The following is a 22,556-nucleotide window of genomic DNA, read 5'->3' on the forward strand; positions in this document are numbered from 1 at the left end:
GGGAAGAACCAGGAAAATAATTTATATTTAAATAAGAAGCTATAAAGGGAAGCAATTTTGAAAGACTGATCTTATGTCCAAAGGACTTTTAATAAAGTATGTTAGTCACTTCCCAACAAAGACGTTGGAAATGAAGTGCAGAAATAAACATTTTGGGGCATGAACACTATGTGGAATCATTTTGCTTGAATATGTTGGTTTGTTGCAAAAGCTTTTGTTAACTCATCTTTCTTTTTTTTTTTTTTAATAGGAAGGAGTGAAGAAGATGAATTATAATAGACATCAAAAAAGATACTTTTACATTTACACACACACACACACACCTATTGTAAATGGAAAGTGATTGCTGTCCTTTGTACTCAAAGAGGACCAAAATGACATCACTATGTTAAAGTTGAGATATAATATGTCTGACCGTGGCTGCTCAGAGCAAAATGAGCTTGTAGTGCTCAGCCATCGATCACACACAAATAGTCCCTATGAACAGTTGGGGTGCTTCTCTAATTTTGTACATATTGTGTTTCTTTTGGATTAATTCAATTCTGCTTTGCTCATAGAGCACAGCACCTTCTCTGATGATAGACTATCCTATGCCTATGTCTCTCATATCACACTATCAATTCTAAAGTTTTTAAGAGATACCTTGAGAGAAAACAGAAGTAAAGGGATATTGGGAAGTCTTCTTAAAGCAAGTGGAATTAGGTTATTGCAGGAAGCCAGAAGACAGAAATAAGGAAAGAGTATTACAGGCATGAGGTACAGAAAATGAAACACATGGAGTGGAGATGTAGGGAAGTTTGGAAGAAAGATGAATTCTGTTTTGGACTTGTTGATTTTGAAGTCTCAAGGTATCTCTACTCAGGATAAAGATTAAAGTTCTGTAAATATATGTGAGTAAATATATATGTGTGAGTGAATGTATATAAGTGTACACAGAGAAATGTGAAAAATGCTGAAAATTTGCGTTTCCAAGTATTTGCAAGTATTGCAAGTTTCTAGATAGTGTGGGGGGTACCACTGACCAAGAGGTTTTCAAAATGTGAGAGGTTAAGGAAGGTTAAGATTGCACAGAACAATTAAGTGATCAATAGAAGCCTTGAGCAAATAAGGAATGGGAGGGGGCACAGGTGGATTCAGCCAATCAGAAAGAGTCTTGTGGTTTTGAGAAAACCACAAACTTAAGATAATAGCCAATCTAACCCAAACTAATTGGGGTTAGTGAGCTGATTTAACCAAATCATTATTGCTCCTGCTTAATAGGCTAATTGAATATTAAACAACACACCCTATATGAGGAGTTTTTCACCATTTTTGACCATGAGATAGATGGTAAGAGAGGGGGAACATGTTTATTCATATTTAGGGGAAACATGTAATAGGTGTATCAGAAAGATTGTAACCCAGAAGAAATGGACCAATCCATTCTCTGAAGAGAGAGCCTATGCCAAAATAGCAAGTATAAAGGTTCTTCTGTTTCTGTGCTCAGTGCCCCCTCTTCCCTCTTCTGGCCAGAAACATTAAGACAATTCCTTAAGATTCTTCTTTAATAAATTTTCTTCGATATTTAATTTTTAGTGTCGAGTGTATTTCTAACAGGGATAGAGAGAGAGAGATCTGGGGATCATCTACACAAAGATAATAACTGAATCGATGAGATCTGGTGAGATTGCCAAGTGAGATGATACTGAATGAAAAGAGAAGAGAGGTTGAGACAGAGTTTTGGGGAGCACCCAAAAGGTAGGGGGTATGATGAGGTAATCATCAAAAGAGACTGAGATAAGGTGGTGACACAGGCAGGAGAAGTCACAAAAACTCAGACAGAAAGTATCCAGGAAGAGAGTATCCAGCACTGTGAAACGCTACAAGGAGATCAAGAAGGATGAGAATTGAAAAAGGGTCATTAAATTTGGAAATTAAGAGATCACTGGCAACTTTGTACCAAGCAATTTCAGTTGAATGGTGGGATTAGAAACTAAGAATATAGAGAGTTTAAAATGGTGTCAGAGGAGAAGAAGTGAAGGAAACAGTGAAGTTTAGCACAAAGAACCACAATATAGAACTACAACTACTTGGGATGATAGGATCAAGTGCATTTTAAATAAAATAAAGGGAAGATGTGGGCATCTTGTAGACAACAGAGGAAGAGCCAGAAGTAATGGGATAGATAAAAGATAAGAGAGAGGGAGGCGAATAATAGTAGAGGCAATCATGTGGAGAAGATGTTAGCGGTGAGGATCCAAAGAACATGTAGAGGGGTTGACCCAAGCAAGAAGAATCCTTCCTGTATCTGCAAAAGGAATGAAGGAGATAATGGGGGAGGTATTTGAGTTGAAAGGAAGAGTCCTCAGAAAATGATCTGATTTTTCTCTGTGAAATATGAGGTAAGGTCCTCAGCTAGGAGGTTGGGCAATAGGAAGTAGGGGCAAAGATGAGAAGGTTCAAAATTTCTATTGTAAACAGTGACAATTAGGGAGGAAGTGAGTACATGATCTGAGGTGACTACCCTAACTCCCACTTGAACTGATGACTGTCAGAGTTTAGTGACAACATTCCTTCAGCATTCTAAGAAAGAGATCTAAATAGTTGGTAATTTTTTTCTGGTTTTATATAGCCCATATTTCCAATAGAGAGTGCTTATTTTCTAGATTATCAGTTATTTCACTAGTCAATTAGTTTTTAGAAAGGGATACTTACTAAGATGGAAAATATAAACATTTAGTACCAAAGCTTACCTTTACTCCTTTACTTTACAATGGCTCATTAGAGTCTTTTAATTGGAATGCCTCTGATTGCTTTGATTCAATCTAAATGCATTTATACACATTAGAAAATAAGATTTTAATTACTTATTTTGGGTGAGGTAGAGATGATTTGATTTGACCCTACCCTTATAAGAATGAATGCCTTGCTGTAGTGAGAGCCCAGATGAAAATAAATTTGTAGTGGACCCAGTCCAGTATCATGATATCCTCCAGCTTCATTTAGTAACAAGGAAGTAGCTATAAAATCTGTGGATGGTGGGAATAATCTAGGGGTAGGGTTTTAGTAAGGCATGATTGAGGAAAAAGGCAAGGATGGAGACTAGAGGATAGTGTATGGTTGATTGAGTGGACCACGGAATTGAAATAGGGAAACACAATGAATGCAGGTAGAATGATGAAATGGAGGTCACAGTGAGGATCGAGAATAAGGTTAGTGGTTATAAAGCTCAGAGAAAGATGAAATGATAAAATATTATAATCAGATAAATTAAATTCAGAGGTTTCTTTAAACATAGAAATAGAATATTTGTGGGTGATGACATAATCAAAACTGAAACTATTTTCATGTGTAGATGAGATGGAGTAAAGGTCATAGGAATTAAGTAGATTGAGAAGGGGGATTTGAAGGAGCAACATTGTGTATATGGAAGTCTCCTGATATGAGAATTGAAATTAGGGTAGAAACAAAGACTGAACTCATTGAGGATATAAGGAGAATGGACTTGGATTGATAGATAACAGTCATCAAGATCTGGATTGGAAGATAAATTTTGATAGTGTGAATCTCACAGAGAGATAGGATGCTGAGTAATGGTGGTAGAGACAGTATAGAGACAGTCTCAGAGAATTGTATGAGCTATTGTAGAACAAGTTATGAACCAGAAAAATAAAACAAATGATGATCACAATAATTTATGTAACTTAGCAATCAATGATGACTTTAAAGAATCTTTTGACAGGGAGGTGGTAAACTATTGGTACAGAATGAGGCAGACATTTTCAAACATGGACAATATATTTTGCTTGACTGTACTTATTTGTTAATAGGGAAGATTCTATTGGAATGGAAGAATCATTCGGAAATAACAGTATTGTTTTTTTAAAGAGTGTCAATAAAACATTTTAAAAGGAAAAGGAAGGACATCTAGAACATCCGGTTCTACTGATTTCTGATGCAGGGATCTTTTTAAAAATTTTAATTATATTTCCTGTATCACATTTTCTATGTGGTCTTATCTCCAGCAAGAATTGTGATTTCTTAAAAACTCCACCTAAAAGTTAAAATTATATTCTCTGTCTGTCTGTCTGTCTGTCTCTGTCTTTCTCTCTCTCTCTCTCACACACACACATTTAATACTGATTCAAAAGAATGAATCTCACTTAAACCACAAATGAAGAAATTAATATGATAGGAATAAGACCAACAATTTTCTTTGAGCTTATTTTCAGAAGTTAAAAATTTCAGTGATATTATGAGACTTGTAAAGCTATACAATATTTATTTGTACATTATTTGTTTTTCTATGGCTATTATTGCAACCCAGCTCTTCCTCAACAGTTGAGTAAAATGAAATATAGATAGAATTTGTTATTTCTTGGAACTCTTAGTTAAAGAAACTCTCTACCAGTACCTGTCTGCATCTTTTCTGTAATTTGTATTTACAGAGTAGGCTATAATAGGTTAAAATGTAATTGGGGGATATTTAAAAAGAAATAATATTAATTTTTTAAAAAGAAATTAAAAATACAATAGAATAATGTCAACAGGTAGTTTTCTAACCTTCATCCTTCAGGGATTCTTATGCCCAGTTCAATGGCCTCCTTTCTATTTGAGATCACTGATCAGCAGTACTGAGAGGGGTAGAAATTAGCAGAACTGGAATCTTATTCTAGTTTTGCTACATGGGTGAGTCACACAGCTAGCTACCTAATCTTTCTGAGCTGTAGTACCCTTGTTTGTAAAATGACCAGGGGAGATTAGATGACTGAGAAGGTCTTTTTCAGATGTAATGCTCTATGGTTGAGTAATCACCCAACTAACCACATGACTCCTTTTGGGGGTTTCTTGTTCTACACAGCATCCAAAAAGTCAACAGTGAATCCATATCACAACAGATAAGTCGAAACTAGAATGGAAATGCTTTACAAGATCTAATTAAATATGAATGTGTCCCCTTCTTTCTGGAGCAAAGATGCAGAATAGCACGAAGGGAAGTCAAGAGGAGTCTGCCTTATATGTCTGACTCTTCCCCCAATTTTTCCCCTCTTCCTGGGTTTATGTATTTAATCTTAAAGTTTAATAATAATCACAAGAGGCAGCACATCATTGCCTCCCTGTCTGGTTGAGAGATTTACAACTCAAACTCATGGCAGAGGGAGAAATTGGTTCAATCACTTGGAGTAATGGTACATGGAGAGCCAGTTGGGCATGACTGCTACTTAACATGAGGAAACCAGGCTGGCTGCATTTAGTGTGCACGTTCTCTAATAAACACGTCATGCTCCAAGGTGAAAATTAACATCAACCCCTCCAAGCTCTTCTCACCAAGAGCCCTTCTCTCTGAAGTAAATAAATGAGCCATAGAAGAATGGAGACAAAGTAAGGTAGCAATGGCCTCCCACGAAGAAACTACATGGCAACTTTGGCACAAATAAATGCTTTGATATTGGTTAAAAAAAATAGGGCATTCTTTTTCTTTCTTTTTTCTTTTAACTAGACGTGATTTTATTGATGTAGGGACCTTCTGGTGAGGAACCACTTCTAGTAATGCAGGTTTGTACTTGCTTTGTGACTTAGTGTCTGAATTATTTGGAGTAATGATTTCAAAACTTTGTTGAGCTTGCACCCGTAGTAATAAAAAAATTAGGAGTATATCTCCCTAACATATACACACATACAAACACACATCTCTGTGTGTATGCATATATATATTTGCTTATACCTAATGAACTATTGTGCTAATAATTACATACTCTAAAAATGAACAAAAATAGAAAATTAAGAGAAATACTGATTGACTTTGGAATCTACATGGACTTATTGGAGTTTATTGAACAGAATAATTATATTATCAGACTGGTGCTTTTGGAATATCATTATGGTAGTTTAGTAGAGAATGGATTGGAGAAAGGAGTCTTGAAGCAAGGGGAAAAATTAGGAGACTCTAGGTGATAAGGGCCTGAACTTGAGTGACGGATGTGTGAACTTTGTCTGCTTTGGATATGTATATATATGTTAAATGTAACTCATCTTCTAATTAGTTGATTGTATGTCCATTAATATCATTCCTTGACCACTTCAGGATATGTTGCCTTCAACTACTAATCTGGAGCATTGAGAGATTAAGTGAATTATTCAGGGTTACACAGATAGTATACATTAAATTGGGGAGTTCAATCCATGTCTTTCTGACTTTCTATTCACTATTCCACTTTGCCTATTGCCATTTTTTCTGCCTGAGTCACTCTTCCCTTAACCCTGTTCTGGAGCAACCATTAAAACCCTCACTAAAGCTTTCTAGGTAGGTATTTTAGTAGTGGGAATGGACTGATATGCCTTTTCATAGTGACCTGATTCAGATCCAGGATGATGAAGGAGAATGTGGAGGGAAAGACACACTTTTCCATGAGCCACATTACTAAGATCTGTCCTCCATGAACATGTTGCTTAACTAAGTGACTAAAGAAATCTTATAATCATGGAAATAAGGGGAAAGAGAAATAAACTTTCCTTGTTTTCTTCCAAGCACTAGTTGATCTGGCAAAAGGGATAGCCTGATCTCAGAAAAAATATACCACAGCTCTGGGGTCTGACCCAGAGGGTCAGCCTATTCCAACAGGCTTTTGTTCTTCTAAGGGAGAGAATCAGGCAGCTTGGATCTAGAGTTCTGTAGTAGCACCAATTCCCTAAAAAACTAGTGACTTCAAGGTTTATCTCATTATAAAATTGTATGGAAGTTGTGTTCATCCAACTTTTCAGCATGTAAACAAATACTCTTGGTTTTCCCAAGCATGGGACTAACTATTTATATTCTGTTGATCTTGCAGCAGTTCATCTTCAGTTGATTAGAAAATATGGTGAAGAGTAGGGTGATAGCTGAATGAAAGCAGAGTGGCAGGAAACATTCACATTAAAATCCAGTTATTGAGTTGCTCCAGTTATGTCTGACTCTTTGCGGCTCCATTTGGAATTTTCTTGGCAAAGATACTGGAGTAGTTTGCTATTTCCTTCTTTTTTTACAGATAAGGAAAACAAGGTTAAATGATTTGCCCAGGATCATCCAGCTAGTAAGTGTCTGAGGCTGAAGATGGATTTCCTGGTTCTAAGTCTAGTGCTCTATCTACTGTGCCAAATGTTGCCTAAAGTTCCAGTACTGGTACCCAAGAGAGACTTTGGTGAGCAGAGTTCAGTCAAGTTGTTAAAAATGAGGCTCAAATGTCTTTATCTAGAGAAGTAAAATTTCTGATAATCTTCAAAGAGCTGGCACTTCTCAAGTAGTTATTCTTGAATTATTGAGTATCAAGAAGTAGCATAGCATGTTATATCAGGAGCAGTCCTTGGAATTACAAAGGCCTGTGTTCACGTGCTGCCTCTCATAAGTCTTGGAAGTATGATCCTGGTCAAGTCACTCAGTTCTCAGTTTGAAATTCTCTCCTTTCTTCCACTCCCTTCCCTTCCCCATTAAGAAGGCAATAAACATGATGCCCATTACATATATGAAATTACAAAAAACATGTTTCCACATTAGCCATATTGTAAAAACAACAAGAATGCAAACAAAAACAAAAGTTAGCAACAAAATATCCAAAACCCCAAGAAAAATAGACACAAGTATTATAATTCTACAAATGGGTAAACTGAGGCTCAGAGAGGTTAACTGACTCAGTGAATGACACAGAGCTAGTCAGGATCAGAGTTAAGATCCAAACTCAAATTACTTATCTCTTGTTTTTTTCCTATTTCAGCAAGGGGAAGATGCTCTACAGGATTCTGAGAATGTCAGATAATCCCTTTGAAATAAGGCAACTTGGACCCTTACATAGTTTAGATAGTCCAGCATCCTAGTAATCTCCCCAAAGTGCCTGACTAAGCCAGGAAAACATGAATAGGACTCCTTAAATACCCAGCAGAGAGAACCACCTTCACCCCTCTTGGAGAAGACTGGCACCTCTAGGGTCCTTCAGACAGCAGGCACCCCCTAATTTTGTTCCTAGCTCTGAGATTCCCCCAGTAAAATAGCCTCCATGAACTCAACTCTGGAAAGTTAAACAACTTCAAAGTTAAACAGACGACTATTTAAAGTTAAACAGCTCAAGTAAGTATTGGGCTCTTTTTTTTCCCTCCTCCAAGTGTACTGAAGTGCTTTTTAAAAGCCCCGGTTTCCAACGAGGACTTGGGGGTTAATTTTCAGCATGGTGCCCGGGGATTTAGCTGTGGGACTCCCATTACCAGTAATGGGAGTCATGCGGCTTCATTTCATGCACACTACACTGAGAACGCACCCCTCGGTAGCTACAAAATTTTAGTTTTGAAATTGAACCTCGCCATCTTTTTTTTCTTTCTCTTCTGGAGAACAAAGCAGATTTCCCCAAACACCCACATCACCCGGCAATATGGGGAGGCCTGAGGGAGAGAAAGGACCAGAAGGAAGAACTAGATTTGAAATGTTCTTATCCACATTTAAATCCCCCCCATAAGGGCAAAAAATAGATGCCCACTTGCTGACAGATAAGGCTATAGCGTCTCACCCTGATGCTGAGCTCTGAACCCCATGAAACCTGGCACGTGGTTTGTGCCATCCAGAACAACACTACGAAGCTTCTCTAATAACCTGAGCCCTGCTGCCTGTCATTAAGGGACCTCTCTCATTAGGCTTCTCTTTTTAAATGGCTGCTATCATCTGGTCCCAGTGTACATTAAATCCCATTATAATTATAAACACACTTCCCTATAACACTCTCTGCAGATTTCATCCACACTGCCTACCCCCTCAGGGCATCTTTGCACTAATAACAACTCAGATTTGCTATTTGAGTTGACAACATTAGGTCCCAACACCATTTGCAATATGCCAGAGAAGGAAGGAAAAGGAAAAACCGTCTCTTCTTCAATCACTGGGATCTAGGGGGTCACAGTGACCCAGGTTCTCAGAGAGAAAAAATTGTAATATTTCTTTATGTCCCCTTTGACTCCCTCACTCAGAGTGGCTGGTACCGAGGACATACTGGGGGTGTCCAACATCAAATAAAAGAAACCCAAGTTTTTAACATTCACTGTTGCCGGGTCTTCCCAAGGAAATACTGAAAATGTAGTGAGGATAATTATCTGTATTATTCAAGCATTAAAAAAAAAAGTTTTCTAATCCACTTATACAAAGACAGTAAAATTTTGATTATCTGGAAACCTGTTAAAAAAAAAAACTTTTTTTTCCCTCCCCTATATTTTTGTCCTTTAAAAGACTAAATAGTTATAATCGTTATTTACAATATAACCAAAGGGACTCTGCAAGATCCTACAGAAGTCAATTTACAAAGTTTATTGAGTACTTACTATATGCAAAGACTTTTGCTAGGTGGTAAGAAGGCTATAAAGCAGAATAAGATGAAGTCCCTGCCCTCAGAGAGCATTACTGAGAAAAATGGGTTTACTATGCTCTAATTCCAGAGTCACTAAGTTAACTGGTAGATCCTAAAACCTTTTCCAGTACTAAAGAGTTTCAGCTATTTGCCAATCATCCCTTGAATTTATGTCCCTTTCTTTTCTTTTGCTGGAATTCCTAGCAAATCTTGGACTTAGTTGTACATTTTCCAATCACAAGGTTTCTGAAAATGAAATCTAGTTTATATTAAAAAAAAAAGATGTGCTTTTTACATAATCCATATCAAATTGCTTATCTTCTTAGGGAGAAGGGAAAGAAAAGAGGGAAGAAAAGAAAATTTGGAATACAAAATTTTATAAAAGAAATGTTAAAAATTGATTTTACATGTAATTGAACTATTTAAAAGAAAAATAAATGTTCTAATTACTAAAGAAAAAAAAGACTTTCTTTTTAAAGCAAGTCATTCAACCAGAAGGTTTGAAACAGAAAGGATTACAGTATTTAACCCTTAATTTACCAAAAAAAAAATAGTAATTCATTACCATAGCGCATTTCCCAAGCATGATGATTAAATTGGAATCTTATTTTAATTTAAAATTCCCTTCTTTTGCTTGAATTATCAAAGATCATAGGTTCATAGATTTGGAGCTAGAAGGAATATGAGAGGCAATTGAGAGTTCATTTTATTTTATTTTATTTGAGACCTCATTTTAAAAGTCAAAAGCAAAAAGTGGAACAGCCATATCCAATGTAACCTATTAAGAGTGGAATTCAAACTCAAATCTTTCTGACTCCAAATGGAATATTCTATCCACTATGCCACCTAGAGTCTAGTCTGAGTCTTGAATGATCCAGGTAAGTTTCTATGTGGGCTATCTCCAATAAGATTTTGTCCTTTTTTGACTATGTGTGTATTGAACTGGCCTATGAACTAAAAGTGGGGGACCAGAGCAAAAACTTATCTTTAATGCTTTTATTTTCAGATCTTCTTACCATTTCTGAATTCTCTTTATTTCAGAAGCAACATAGTACACTGAATCTGGCCCTTATGAACATGACTTCTTTTATTAACATACTTTTCTCAGGTTATCTTTTTTAAGTAATATATTTTTATTTTCAAAATATATGAAAAGATAGTTTTCAACATACATTGCAAAACCATGTGTTCCAAATTTTTCTCCCTCCCTTTCCCTCATCTCCTCTCCTAGAGAGCAAGTGATCCAATATATGTTAAACATGTGCAATCCTTCTATACATATTTCCACATTTATCATGCTGCACAAGAAAAATCAGATCAAAAAGGAAAAAATGAGAAAGAAAAAATACACATTAGTTTCCTTATCTGTAAAAAAAAATAATAGCACTATTTATCTCTTGAGCTTGAAGAGGAAAACAAACCAAAAAGCCCTATATCTATAATTTAGTTCTTATAATTACTTCTCACATTTTTGTTGTTGTTCCTATTGGGACTTTTATTTGCAAAGATAATACCATTTCCTTCTCCAGTTCATTTTACAGATGAGGAAATTGAGATAGAGTTAAATGACGTGCCCAGGATCACACAGTTGGTGAATGTCTAAGGGCCAGATTTGAACTCAGGGGGATTCCAATTCAGGCAGTTTATCTACTTTTCCTAGCTGCTTCTCACATCCCTCTGCTCAACAGTCCCAAGACTGGCAAGCTCAGCCACAGCTCTTTAAATGTGTATTTCAAGTGAAAACAAATGGAAAATAAGTTAATTTATTCAGCCTCTAAGGATGACCTTACTTAATTTATGCCTGGTAGTTGGGAATCTATCCTAGGAACAGAGGAGTTAGAGCTGAAAGATATATTTTGAAATTATTTAATCCAACACCTTCATTTTCACAAATTGAGGGAATGGAGGCCTAAGAAAGGAGAGGTGACTTGAAATCACTGATTTCTGGATGGGAGAGAAAAGAACACTGAATTTGGGGGGAAAAAAGGAGCTGGGTTCCAATCCTATCTTTGATGGACAAGTCATACCTCTTTAGGTCTGTTTCCTCATCTGAAAAATCATGAAATAGAACTAGAAGCCCTCTGAGATTTTTTTCTAACTTAAAACCTGTGGTCCTATGGCTTTTGAGGTCATATTGTCCAAGATGGTCTTTATTTTACAGATGAAGAAATTGAGTAATTTAAGTTAACTTGTCTAAACAGTAACAGAAGGAGAATTAGAACACAGGTCCTTTTTTGCTCCAAATCCAGTATTCTTTCCATTGCATTTTGACTTGCCCAAGAATCACATCACTAGTTCCTTAAAGAGATGGGATATTAACTTTTGGCTTAAAATCTAATGCTTTTTTATGCTAACTTACCCCATTGCTTCTGCTTTTAAGGACCTAAAGAGATGATTCAGGCTTAACCATATTCAAGGAAAGGGCAATTACAAATATAACATCATAAAATAAAGATGATTTCCATCCAGTTGCTGCCACACAGAATCTCTGAACTGGAGACTCTCATCAGCATTCCTGGGACCCAAGGACACAGCTCTAGTTGTAAATGGTAGAGACTGGTGGAGGAATTGCCGCTTTATCTGGGCCCAATAAACCTTATCAAACTGCTGTGCAGCCAGCCTTCAGTGCTAAGTGGAAATGCTGCCTTCCAGCCCAAAGCTGGCACCTAGCCCACAGGCTCTCCTGCCTCTCTCTTTTTGTTACCTTCTCTACCTCTTAAATTCAGGCATTAATCTCTCTTTAACACTTACTAACAAGGTTTAGGCTTTTTAAAGGGCAGAGTTTATGAAGCAAGGGAGATTTTCCTCATAAAGTGAATTTGGGGAGGAGGTGGGGGATTGAAAAAGAAATGGGGGTGAGATTGTTCTCACTTCTCTATTGTTTCTAGTGATTCTCTCCTTTGCTGATTTGAGGATTAATGGGAGATTAGGATCTGGGGTTAATTATGTGTTTTTCAGGCTGCTCTGCTCTTAAAAGGTGGTTGAGTGAATGGGGACATCTAGATACTTATTTCCAATTGCAGCTAGGCAGTATCAGTGAATTCAACAAGTTTTTTTTTTTTTTTAAAGGGGCTGGTGGTGGGGAAGGTGTCTTATGTTTTTGTGGTTGTAGTCAATGAAATCCACTTAGTGAAGGTGTATTTCTTCCTCTTCTTTCTCTGCCTTCTCTCTCACTACGGTGTTATTAGTTCTCCAGTTAAATCCTTCCTCCCTTTACTCTCCCCTTACCCACTAACTTTTGTTAGAACGAGAGACGCATTTTTATTCATTGCAGTACACTAAATTATAAACCACTATTAACATCAATACACTACTATTATCAACAGTATAATTTTATATTACGTTATTATTATAATGCAGTATAAAGAATGATAGTCAATTCAATTCAATCAACAATTTAATGCAGTTCAATCTTCAAATGCCTGTAACTTGATCCATCTCTTCCAGCTGATCATCTCCCAATTCTTATTTAGAAATCCTCAACTTCTTTGACGTCCTTGTAAAAGGAGAAAGAGGATGGTACGTGTTTTACCCGGATTTTCTAATTTCGGACTGTGCTGGAAGTGCTTGGTAAACCTTAATGCTCTATTAAAAGGTGTTAGTAATTATTCTTATGATATTTAGACGCAAGCTGAAGCCCCCTCGTGAAGTCAAATCAGATCTACTTCAGAATTCCTGATCTTAGTAAGCCCACGAGGGTCCAGATATCAGCAAACTTCAGAGTTGAAAAGAACCCGGAGATTGAGGGAGTGATGTGTATTCAGGCTCCGGATTTTATCTTTTTCCTTTGCTTTCTTTTTTGCCTCCCTAAAGTGTGCGGGGAAGATCCCTAATCTAGACGTAAGGGTTCGAAGACCTCGAATATATACATATTCCTTTGGGTATGTATGCATCCTAGGTAAAAAAAAAAAAAAAATCCACGACTCTGCTCCAATCTCACGCGTGTCCACAACAGATCGTGGGGAGGCGCTCATCGCTCGAAACCTCGTCCAAGTCGGACACAGCTTTGGGCCAAAAAAGTGCCTCTAGCCCTCCTTTAACCTTAGGTTTGGTATGCTCAGGTTCCTCGGGATAGCAATGCACCCCCTTTCCCTCCCTCCAGCATATTTAGGGTCGCCAATTTCCACCACTTGCTCCTCCATGTTTACTGTCAGTCGCCTTAGGAGGAGACTCCAGGAGCTGCTCCTTTTTCCTGGCCCTCTGCAAATCTTTCTCTAGATTACCCTTGGGGTACTAGGAAAGAAGCCAGGGATTGAGGTGTGTCACAGGGCCATCCGCGAAGGGATCAGGTTTACTTCCATTGTCTGCCCAATTCGGGGTTCTGGACTCCACCTGTCCCCTAAGGAACCAGGGCGCCATCTGGGGAAAATGCGGTCGACTTTTCTGAGTCCCTTGTCAGAATTATCTCAAGCATTTTGCGCTGCGCTGACAGTAGGTTGATGAGGGTGGGGGGAAGCCTAGAAACCACCTCCTCCCAGCTAGAGACCCTCCAGGATACTGCTGCAAAGCAAGAAGTTTCCCTCTGGCCCCGAACTCCTCCTCCTCCTTTTCCTCGCAGGATCAGGGTCGGGAAAATGGGGCAGGCGTTTTGTGAATCTCGCCCCCCACCCCCCACTCTCCCCTACTCGGAGATTTCCACCTGCTCGCTTCCCACAACCCACCTAAGTCAGAAAAATCTGCTCTGGACTACAGCTTTGCAGTTCCAGAGGATCGCGGGGTGAGCAGGAGACCGAGGGGGGTAGGTGGGGAAGGACACCCTACAAACAGGTTAGAAACAGAAACTAGGGATGCAAGATTGGGAGAAATAATGCTTGATGCTCTGAATTGAGGGGGAAAGGGTCTAGCATACTCTTAATTGGGACACATACACAAACTGGGAGGAAACTTCGAGCCTAGAAGGGTGGGTGGCGGGGAGTGGGGACACAATAAAATAAAAAAACAAAAACCGAAAGGGGTGTCCAAAGCTGGACGCTGTTGTTCTGGCTCCCTTCTTTTTTTCCCCTTTCCAAAAATCCCCAGTTCCCCAATTCGTCCTCCAGGTCCCCTCTTCCCTCGGCAACCGAGCCGCTCGCGCTGCCGCCCCAGCAACAGCTAGATGTCAGGCGAAGCCCGGAGCCGGGAAAAGCAGCAGGCAGGGGAGGGGACGGTGGAGGAGCGCCCGGCTCGGCCAGCACAGGGGGTGGGAGGGCTGAGCCCGGGGAGAGGAGGGGGGGTGAGGGAGGGAGGAAGGGGGGCAGCTGTGGGCAGGGAGCCGCGCTCGGCCGCCAGCACTAAAGATGGAGAGGCGCCGGGGCCTCGCAGGGGAGGGGGCTCGGCGTTGACGTGGGACGCGGCGGAGGCGCCGCAGCCGGTGGTGATTTGCTAACCTCGCAGCAGAGAGGAGTTAAGGGCGATGAGAGCGGGTACTGCGAACTGCCGGGCTATGCCGCCGCCGCCGCCGTAATACCGAGAGCAACAGTTCCACCACAACACCCCTCCCAGACACAGACACACACACACCCCCACAGGCACGCACACCCACCCCAGAGCGCACGGCTCGGCAGCGGTGAGTGGGGGGCCGGGGAGGGGCGCACGGTCTAGCCGGCGCCGCGCGCCCGGGCGCACGGGGGGCTGGAGAGGTCCGGGGGGGGCGCGCTCGCTGCGGCCACTCTGGCCCATTGGCTTCGCCTCATTTTCTTTGCCTTTCTCCCCTGCTGAAGCTGCTGGTGCTGCTGTTGTTGCAGCCGCCGCCGCCGCTGCTGCCGAAGGGGAATAAGGGGAGAGCCCCGGCTGTCAGCTCGGGCGCAGCTGCCTCCCCCCTGCCGACCCCTCCCTTGCAGGACAGGGTCTGGGTGTAAGAGACGGGGTTGGGCAGTCGGCTGGGCTAAGGGGTGGATAGCCGTGGGGGAGGCTTTGTATGGTCAGGGGAAGGCGGCGAACCGGGAGCCGGTCAGGGCTCATATGTATGCCGACTGGTGCGCGGGAGCCAAATGGGATTGTGGTTATTTATTCGTGTATTTATTTACTGGCCGGCTGGGCAGCTAGGATCTGGGGGCCGGGACTGGTTGTATTGGGAAGGGAGTGAGAATTAGAACGTGTTTCGGTTTTGTTTCTTTTGGGAAAGAAAACAAAAACGTGAGGATTTCTTTTTCTTGCGGTGACTTGATTTTTTGGTGGGGAGGAAAGGAAAGGGGTCGCATAGAGTGACCAGGTCTCTGTGTGCATGTGTGTCCTTCTCTCCCGGGAGCCGGTTTTTTTTCTCCGGTCCTCCCGGCGGGACTGGCCGCGGAGCCCGAGCACTCGGTGCGCTCTCAGCCGGCCGCAGGGCGGGTTGTGCCGGCGGCGCTGCACCTGATGCATTTGGGATGCCTGGTCTCACACTCACGCACAGGCACGCTCACTCACACAAGACACTCTCACACTCGCACGCCGACTGGCAAGCAGGCAGGCAGGCACCCGTCTATTCTCTCACGCTCAGACACTCGTATTCGCACACAAACGCAGGCACTTTAATGAGCACACTCACATAAAGACACGCACTCTCACACTTAGCCGACACGCCGGCTCTCCGGCGGTGTATGTTTGTTACAGACACTCATTTGGCTAGATACTAGAATTTCTAGTCGCCTCTGATCATCCCTTGCCCTACTCCCACCCACCCATTTCTCTGCAAGGAGGCGGGGAGAAGATGGCTGCAGACCCCTTGTTGGCTTTTCACCGGGGGGGGGGGGGGGGGGGTGGCTTTGGGGTTTTTCTTTTCATCTTCCCTCCTTCTCCCTCCCCTTTCCCTCAGATGGCTGGAGATTCTGTGTCCAGTCGTCTGGGACTCGATTTCCCTCCCTTGGGTCTTTTCCTCAGTCCTACTTTTTCCTTCCTTATGGTTTCCAGCTCCCCGAGAAAAGTTGATTCCTCAAGTTTTCTTAAAGTCATTTCTGAGTCCTCCATGGGGTTCTTACTTAAGTTGGAACTTGGGGGGTGGGGGTTGTGTGAGAATGTTTCTGCTGCTCTTTCTCTCAGTCGAGTGCTAATACTATCTTTCTGCAGTCCCCAGGATTCAGTTCAAAGACCATTTTGGTTGCAAAAATGTATGTGGGAGAAGAGGAATCGGGCCGTTGTTGTGTTTTCCCTCTTTTAGATAATGGATCTGATAGGAGGAGAAAGATTGGGAAACTGAGCCAAGTGACTCTCCCCGATCAAACTCCTAATTATTTGAAAACCCCATCTCCTTTTTCAAATGGGAGCTTTCCATTATACTTTAAGCTTCCTCCACCCCTTCCACCTGGTTAAGGACCACAGAGGTACCTTAAAAAGGAATAGCTGACTTATTAACCCCTTCAGTCTTGCTGGACAGATTTACCACTCCCCACCTCCCAACCCCCTCCTCGGGCTCAATTTCCTTGGGGCCTTAGGAGATTTTTCTGAGTATGTGTGTGAGGGGAGTGTCCTTCCTCCTTGCTTCTCTCCAGTTCAGTCAGTTATTGCCAACAGCTGGGTGTGAGGGAGTAAGAGAGAGGGGGCTTTTCACTATTCCCATCACCACTGAAGTCAATCTGGGAAACCAAGGAGCTCTGCTAATGACCCTGAGTGGTCCTTATATCTGATCCTCTCCTTTTTTTAGTTTTGCTTCAGGGCTAGATATATTTACAGTACCTCTAGTCAGGGATTATTATTTCCCCATCATAACTGGTGCCCACATTTCAAAATCCTGTCCCATGGAACAAACTTTATCCCAGGTTAGACATCCTAGATCATAGGATACAGCATATGTACTTTAGAAACTCCCCCTTGGCCCTGCAATTGATATCTCATGCTGATCACATTCTGTTTATGTGACCTATCCATACACTTCTTTTTAAACTCTCCTATCATAGATCTATGGTATTAAATACATACAATGCTCTGTTTAATACTGAGATTTTGGACAAATATATATGTGTGTGTATGTGTATATATATGTGTGTGTGTGTGTATATATATATATACATATGTGTATGTATGTATATATTAATCCCTGTGCCTTGTATGTAGGATGGGCATAATAAATGTAGTGAATTGACTTAAATTCAAGTCTCCTAACTTCTTTGAGTTCAAATTTCCTTATCTGAAAAATGGGGATAGCTGTACTATCCCTTGCCTTGCCTTGCCTACTGATGTTGTATGTAAAGCAATATAAAGAGATACAAAAATGTGAGTAGTTATTATTCTGTAGGCATCTGTCTACTGTGTGTACTGCAGCTACAGAGTGTATTTCTAGTATCTTATACTAAATAAACCATACCTCCCTGCTCTGGCTTCCTCAAATGTTCCTGCCAGAGATTGAATAATAATAATTGCACTTTCTCTGTGCCAGGCATTGTGTTAAACACTTTGCAATTATTATCGCATTTGATCCTCGAAACAACCCTGGAAGGTAGGTGCTATTATTAGCTCCACTTTAAGGATAAGGAAGATGAGACCAGGGGAGAGTAAGTGATTAAGTACTCAGGGTCACATGGCTACTGTGTGAAGCTGGATTCAAATTCAGATCTTCCTGACCTTAAGCAAGTCTATCATCCTACACTGCTGTGATATCTAGCTGCTTCAAAGGTGGTGGGGGTTAGCCTAAAAGTGAGGGAGAGGGGGCAGGAATTTAAAATTAAAGGATGTCTTTTGGGGGCAGAGCTGGACATTAGCTGGCTGCTCATGATAGGGATATAGGGAGAAGAGCAATAGCCATTCATGGGTTGGTCTCTTGCAGGGTCCTGCCCTTAGCTCTCCTGGACTTTGCCCCTGGGGCTGCCACACTGAAGAATGGGAGGGTGAGACTTTAGTCTGTCCTGGAACTTGGAGGGCTGCCCCTATAGGAGCTAGAGAGGAAAATCTTAGCTCCTGTGTAATTTTGGATGCTGAATTAAAGGAGGGACTAAATGCTTGTTATTTTTCAGGATTCATATGTGAGTAATATCTCTGGAGGTGACTGTGGAAGATAATGCCATTCCCCTAAGCTAAAACATTTTAAAAGACCCCCACTCTCCCCCAAACCACAGAATAGAATTTGATTTTGATTTCTCGTTATAGAGCTGTTGGTAGCATATCTGATAGAGTAAATCTGTTATGGGGTAGGAAAAGAGTAAAGGCAAAAAAAACCTTCTTTTCTTTTCCACCAACTCTGGGCTTTTAAAAGCAGGCTTCCAGAAAGGGAAAAAAAAAAAAAAAAAAGGAAAAATCCTCTCAAAACTACAGATCTAAAACCCTTCTGCTTCCAGACTTCGGTCAATCAAAATAAGCAGCTACTATGTGCTAAGATTTTCTTACTCAGGAAACTTGGTTTCAGAATTTCTCCTTTTCTAGGGATTATAGATTAATCTCTATGTTTCTTCCTTGATTTCCTTTTTCTTTCTCTCTAGCTGACCCTGCAAGAGACCAGAAGGAAAGCAGCCTCATGCCTAAGCCCCGGACAGTGCCATGGATCTGACAAAGATGGGCATGATCCAGTTGCAGAACCCCAGCCACCCCACGGGGCTGCTGTGCAAAGCCAACCAGATGCGCTTGGCAGGGACCCTGTGTGATGTGGTCATCATGGTGGACAGTCAGGAGTTCCATGCTCACCGGACAGTCCTGGCCTGCACCAGCAAGATGTTTGAGATCCTTTTTCACCGAAACAGCCAGCACTACACCTTGGACTTCCTGTCGCCAAAGACCTTCCAGCAGATCCTGGAGTACGCCTATACGGCCACCCTCCAGGCCAAGGCCGAGGACCTGGATGACCTGCTGTACGCAGCAGAGATCCTGGAGATCGAGTACCTGGAAGAGCAGTGTCTGAAGATCCTGGAAACCATTCAGGCCTCGGATGACAATGACGCGGAGACTGCCATGGCGGATGGCGGTGCCGAGGAGGAGGAGGACCGAAAGGCGAGGTACCTCAAGAACATCTTCATCTCGAAGCATTCCATCGAGGACGGTGGGTACGCTGGCGTGGCCGGGCAGCATCTCCCCGGAGCCCCAGCAGAGCAGAACCCGTCTGGCTCCACCTCCTTCGGCCTGGCAGCCATGAGTCCCACCAAGGCCGCGGTGGATAGTTTGATGAGCATCGGGCAGTCTCTGCTCCAAGGAGCCCTGCAGCCTCCCGGAGCGCCCGACGAGTCCGGCTTGGCCAGCGTCGGGCGGCACCCCGGGGTGACCGAGGTGAAGACCGAGATGATGCAGGTGGATGAGGCACCCGGGCAGGACAGCCCGGGGGCCGCCGAGTCCAGCACCTCCGCAGGTGGCGGGGACAAGGCCGAGGAGAGGAGCAAGGACGGGCCTGGGACGCCCACCAGGAGCAGCGTCATCACCAGCGCTCGGGAGCTGCATTACGGACGGGAGGAGACCTCGGAGCAGCCGGCGCTCCCTGCCGAAGCCAGCCAGGCCCCGCCTGGCCGGCCCGAGCACTCCGTCGGCTCGGCTGACAAGCACCTGGGCATCTATTCTGTTCTTCCCAATCACAAAGCGGACTCGGTACTGAGCATGCCGTCCTCTATGACCTCGACCCTGCACATGCAGCCAGCGGCCCTGGCTGTCTCCATGGACTTTAGCACCTATGGTGGGCTATTGCCACAGGGCTTCATCCAGAGGGAGCTCTTTAGCAAACTGGGCGAGCTGGCCGTGGGCATGAAGACGGAGAACCGGGCCGTGGGGGAGCAGTGCAGCGTCTGTGGGGCTGAACTTCCGGACAATGACGCCGTGGAGCAGCACAGGTAGGATCCCACTCTTTCTTCTGGGCCTTGGAAGGATCAGCTCATCTTCTGAGTCTAGAGCAAGGGGGTCGCACGCCCCAGGGAGAGTGGGTAATCCTAGCTAGCACATAGGGAGGGCTGGGCCTGGAGGCAGTTCAAATCTGACCTCTGACACTTAAGTCTGCCTCAGTTTCCTCATCTCTACAAACGAGCTGGAGAAGGAAATGTCAAATCCCTTCAGTGTCTTTGCCAACAAAATCTCACAGGGGTCTCTGAGTCAGATAGGACTGAAAATGATTGCGCAACAACAAAAGCCTATGTAGGGAGCTTTAAGGTTTGCCAAGAACTTTATACCTGTTGGCTAATCTTACATCTTACAGATGAGAAACCTGGGACTGAGAAGACTTAGTGATAAATTTGCCTGAGGTTGCTCATCTAGAATCAGAGACATATTTGAACTGGGGTATATCTGACTCTTAACACCAGCACCTAAATGCTTAGAGTTACACGGTGGAGAAGTGGTTCTGGTTCTGACCTAGAGTTAGACGGTGGAGAAGTGGTTCTGGTCCTGACCTAGCATTAGAGGGTGGAGAAGTGGTTCTGGTCCTGACCTAGAGTTAGACGGTGGTGAAGTGGTTCTGGTTCTGACCTAGAGTTAGACGGTGGAGAAGTGGTTCTGGTTCTGACCTAGCATTAGAGGGTGGAGAAGTGGTTCTGGTCCTGACCTAGAGTTAGACGGTAGTGAAGTGGTTCTGGTTCTGACCTAGAGTTAGACGGTGGAGAAGTGGTTCTGGTCCTGACTTAGAGTTAGAGGGTGGAGAAGTGGTTCTGGTCCTGACCTAGAGTTAGAGGGTGGAGAAGTGGCTCTGGTCCTGACCTAGAGTTAGACGGTGGAGAAGTGGTTCTGGTCCTGACCTAGAGTTAGACGGTGGAGAAGTGGTTCTGGTCCTGACCTAGAGTTAGACGGTGGAGAAGTGGTTCTGGTCCTGACCTAGAGTTAGACGGTAGAGAAGTGGTTCTGGTTCTGACCTAGCGTTAGAGGGTGGAGAAGTGGTTCTGATCCTGACCTAGAGTTAGATGGTAGAGTATTACTGGTCCTGACCTAGAGTTAGATGGTGGAGAAGTGGTTCTTGTCCTGATGTAGAGTTAGAGGGTGGAGAAGTGGTTCTGGTCCTGACTAGAGTTAGAGGGTGGAGAAGTGGTTCTGGTCCTGACCTAGAGTTAGACGGTGGAGAAGTGGTTCTGGTCCTGACCTAGAGTTAGAGGGTGGAGAAGTGGTTCTGGTCCTGACCTAGAGTTAGACGGTGGAGAAGTGGTTCTGGTCCTGACCTAGAGTTAGAGGGTGGAGAAGTGGTTCTGGTCCTGACCTAGAGTTAGAGGGTGGAGAAGTAGTTCTGGTCCTGACCTAGAGTTAGAGGTGGAGAAGTGGTTCTTGTCCTGATGTAGAGTTAGAGGGTGGAGAAGTGGTTCTGGTCCTGACCTAGAGTTAGAGGGTGGAGAAGTGGTTCTGGTCCTGACCTAGAGTTAGATGGTGGAGAAGTGGTTCTGGTCCTGACCTAGAGTTAGAGGTGGAGAAGTGGTTCTGGTTCTGACCTAGCGTTAGAGGGTGGAGAAGTGTTCTGGTCCTGACCTAGAGTTAGAGGGTGGAGAAGTGGTTCTGGTCCTGACCTAGAGTTAGATGGTGGAGAAGTGGTTCTGGTCCTGACCTAGAGTTAGAGGGTGGAGAAGTAGTTCTGGTCCTGACCTACAGTTAGATGGTAGAGTATTACTGGTCCTGACCTAGAGTTAGAGGGTGGAGAAGTGGTTCTTGTCCTGATGTAGAGTTAGACGGTGGAGAAGTGGTTCTGGTCCTGACCTAGAGTTAGAGAGTGGAGAAGTAGTTCTGGTCCTGACCTACAGTTAGATGGTAGAGTATTACTGGTCCTGACCTAGAGTTAGACGGTGGAGAAGTGGTTCTGGTCCTGACCTAGAGTTAGAGGGTGGAGAAGTGGTTCTGGTCCTGACCTAGAGTTAGAGGGTGGAGAAGTGGTTCTGGTCCTGACCTACAGTTAGACGGTGGAGAAGTAGTTCTGGTCCTGACCTAGAGTTAGAGGGTGGAGAAGTGGTTCTGGTCCTGACCTACATGGCTAGATTTAGACAGTGGAGAAGTAGTTCTGGGCATCTCTTTGGACAGATTTCTCCCCAGATTTGCTCTTCTTCTTTTGTGTTTGGGTCTCTGATTTTTTTATTACCTCATTTGGAGTTTTTTGGACAGGGTTTGCCATTTCCTTCCCTGACTCATTTTACAGATGGGGAAACTGAGGCAAACAGGGTTGACCTATTTTGCTCAGGGTCTCACAGGCAGGTTGTACTCATGAAGATGAGTCTTCCAAATGTCAAGACCAACATTCTCTGTCGCCTTAGCTGCCTTTTAGGTTTGGTATGTGTGTATTATTCAGTCTCAGATTCTCTGGTTCTCAACTAGTGGTAGCTGCAGAGATAAGAGCAATATAGGTTAGAATGTTGCAAACAGTTTTATCTTAGCCACAAACTTTTTTGGTGGTGG

The 22,556-nt window shown here is 42.9% G+C and overlaps 1 protein-coding gene and 1 long non-coding RNA gene across 22 annotated transcripts in view; one reads left to right on the forward strand and one right to left on the reverse strand.

Annotated features, from left to right (window-relative positions):
• The first annotated feature begins 12,828 nt into the window (after positions 1–12,828).
• Positions 12,829–22,556, forward strand: part of ZBTB16 (zinc finger and BTB domain containing 16) — a 239,738-nt gene continuing 230,010 nt past the window's right edge. The window contains exons 1-2 of the mRNA XM_051987006.1: positions 12,829–14,883; positions 18,704–20,032. Coding sequence (XP_051842966.1) covers positions 18,762–20,032 — 1,271 coding nt within the window. The 5' untranslated portion in view covers positions 12,829–14,883; positions 18,704–18,761. The remainder of the gene's footprint in view (positions 14,884–18,703; positions 20,033–22,556) is intronic.
• On the reverse strand, positions 20,039–22,123 carry LOC127555008 (uncharacterized). 21 transcript variants are annotated; one of them, XR_007952138.1, is made up of 5 exons: positions 21,905–22,122; positions 21,227–21,416; positions 20,965–21,002; positions 20,661–20,736; positions 20,039–20,622 (listed from the first exon to the last, which is right to left on the reverse strand). It is a non-coding gene; the product is annotated as an uncharacterized LOC127555008 (long non-coding RNA). The 21 variants fall into 21 exon arrangements; XR_007952129.1 differs by having other exon boundaries at positions 20,927–21,002; XR_007952121.1 differs by having other exon boundaries at positions 20,889–21,002.

Source organism: Antechinus flavipes, chromosome 3 (genome assembly GCF_016432865.1).
Source record: "Antechinus flavipes isolate AdamAnt ecotype Samford, QLD, Australia chromosome 3, AdamAnt_v2, whole genome shotgun sequence".
NCBI classification, from domain to species: domain Eukaryota; kingdom Metazoa; phylum Chordata; class Mammalia; order Dasyuromorphia; family Dasyuridae; genus Antechinus; species Antechinus flavipes.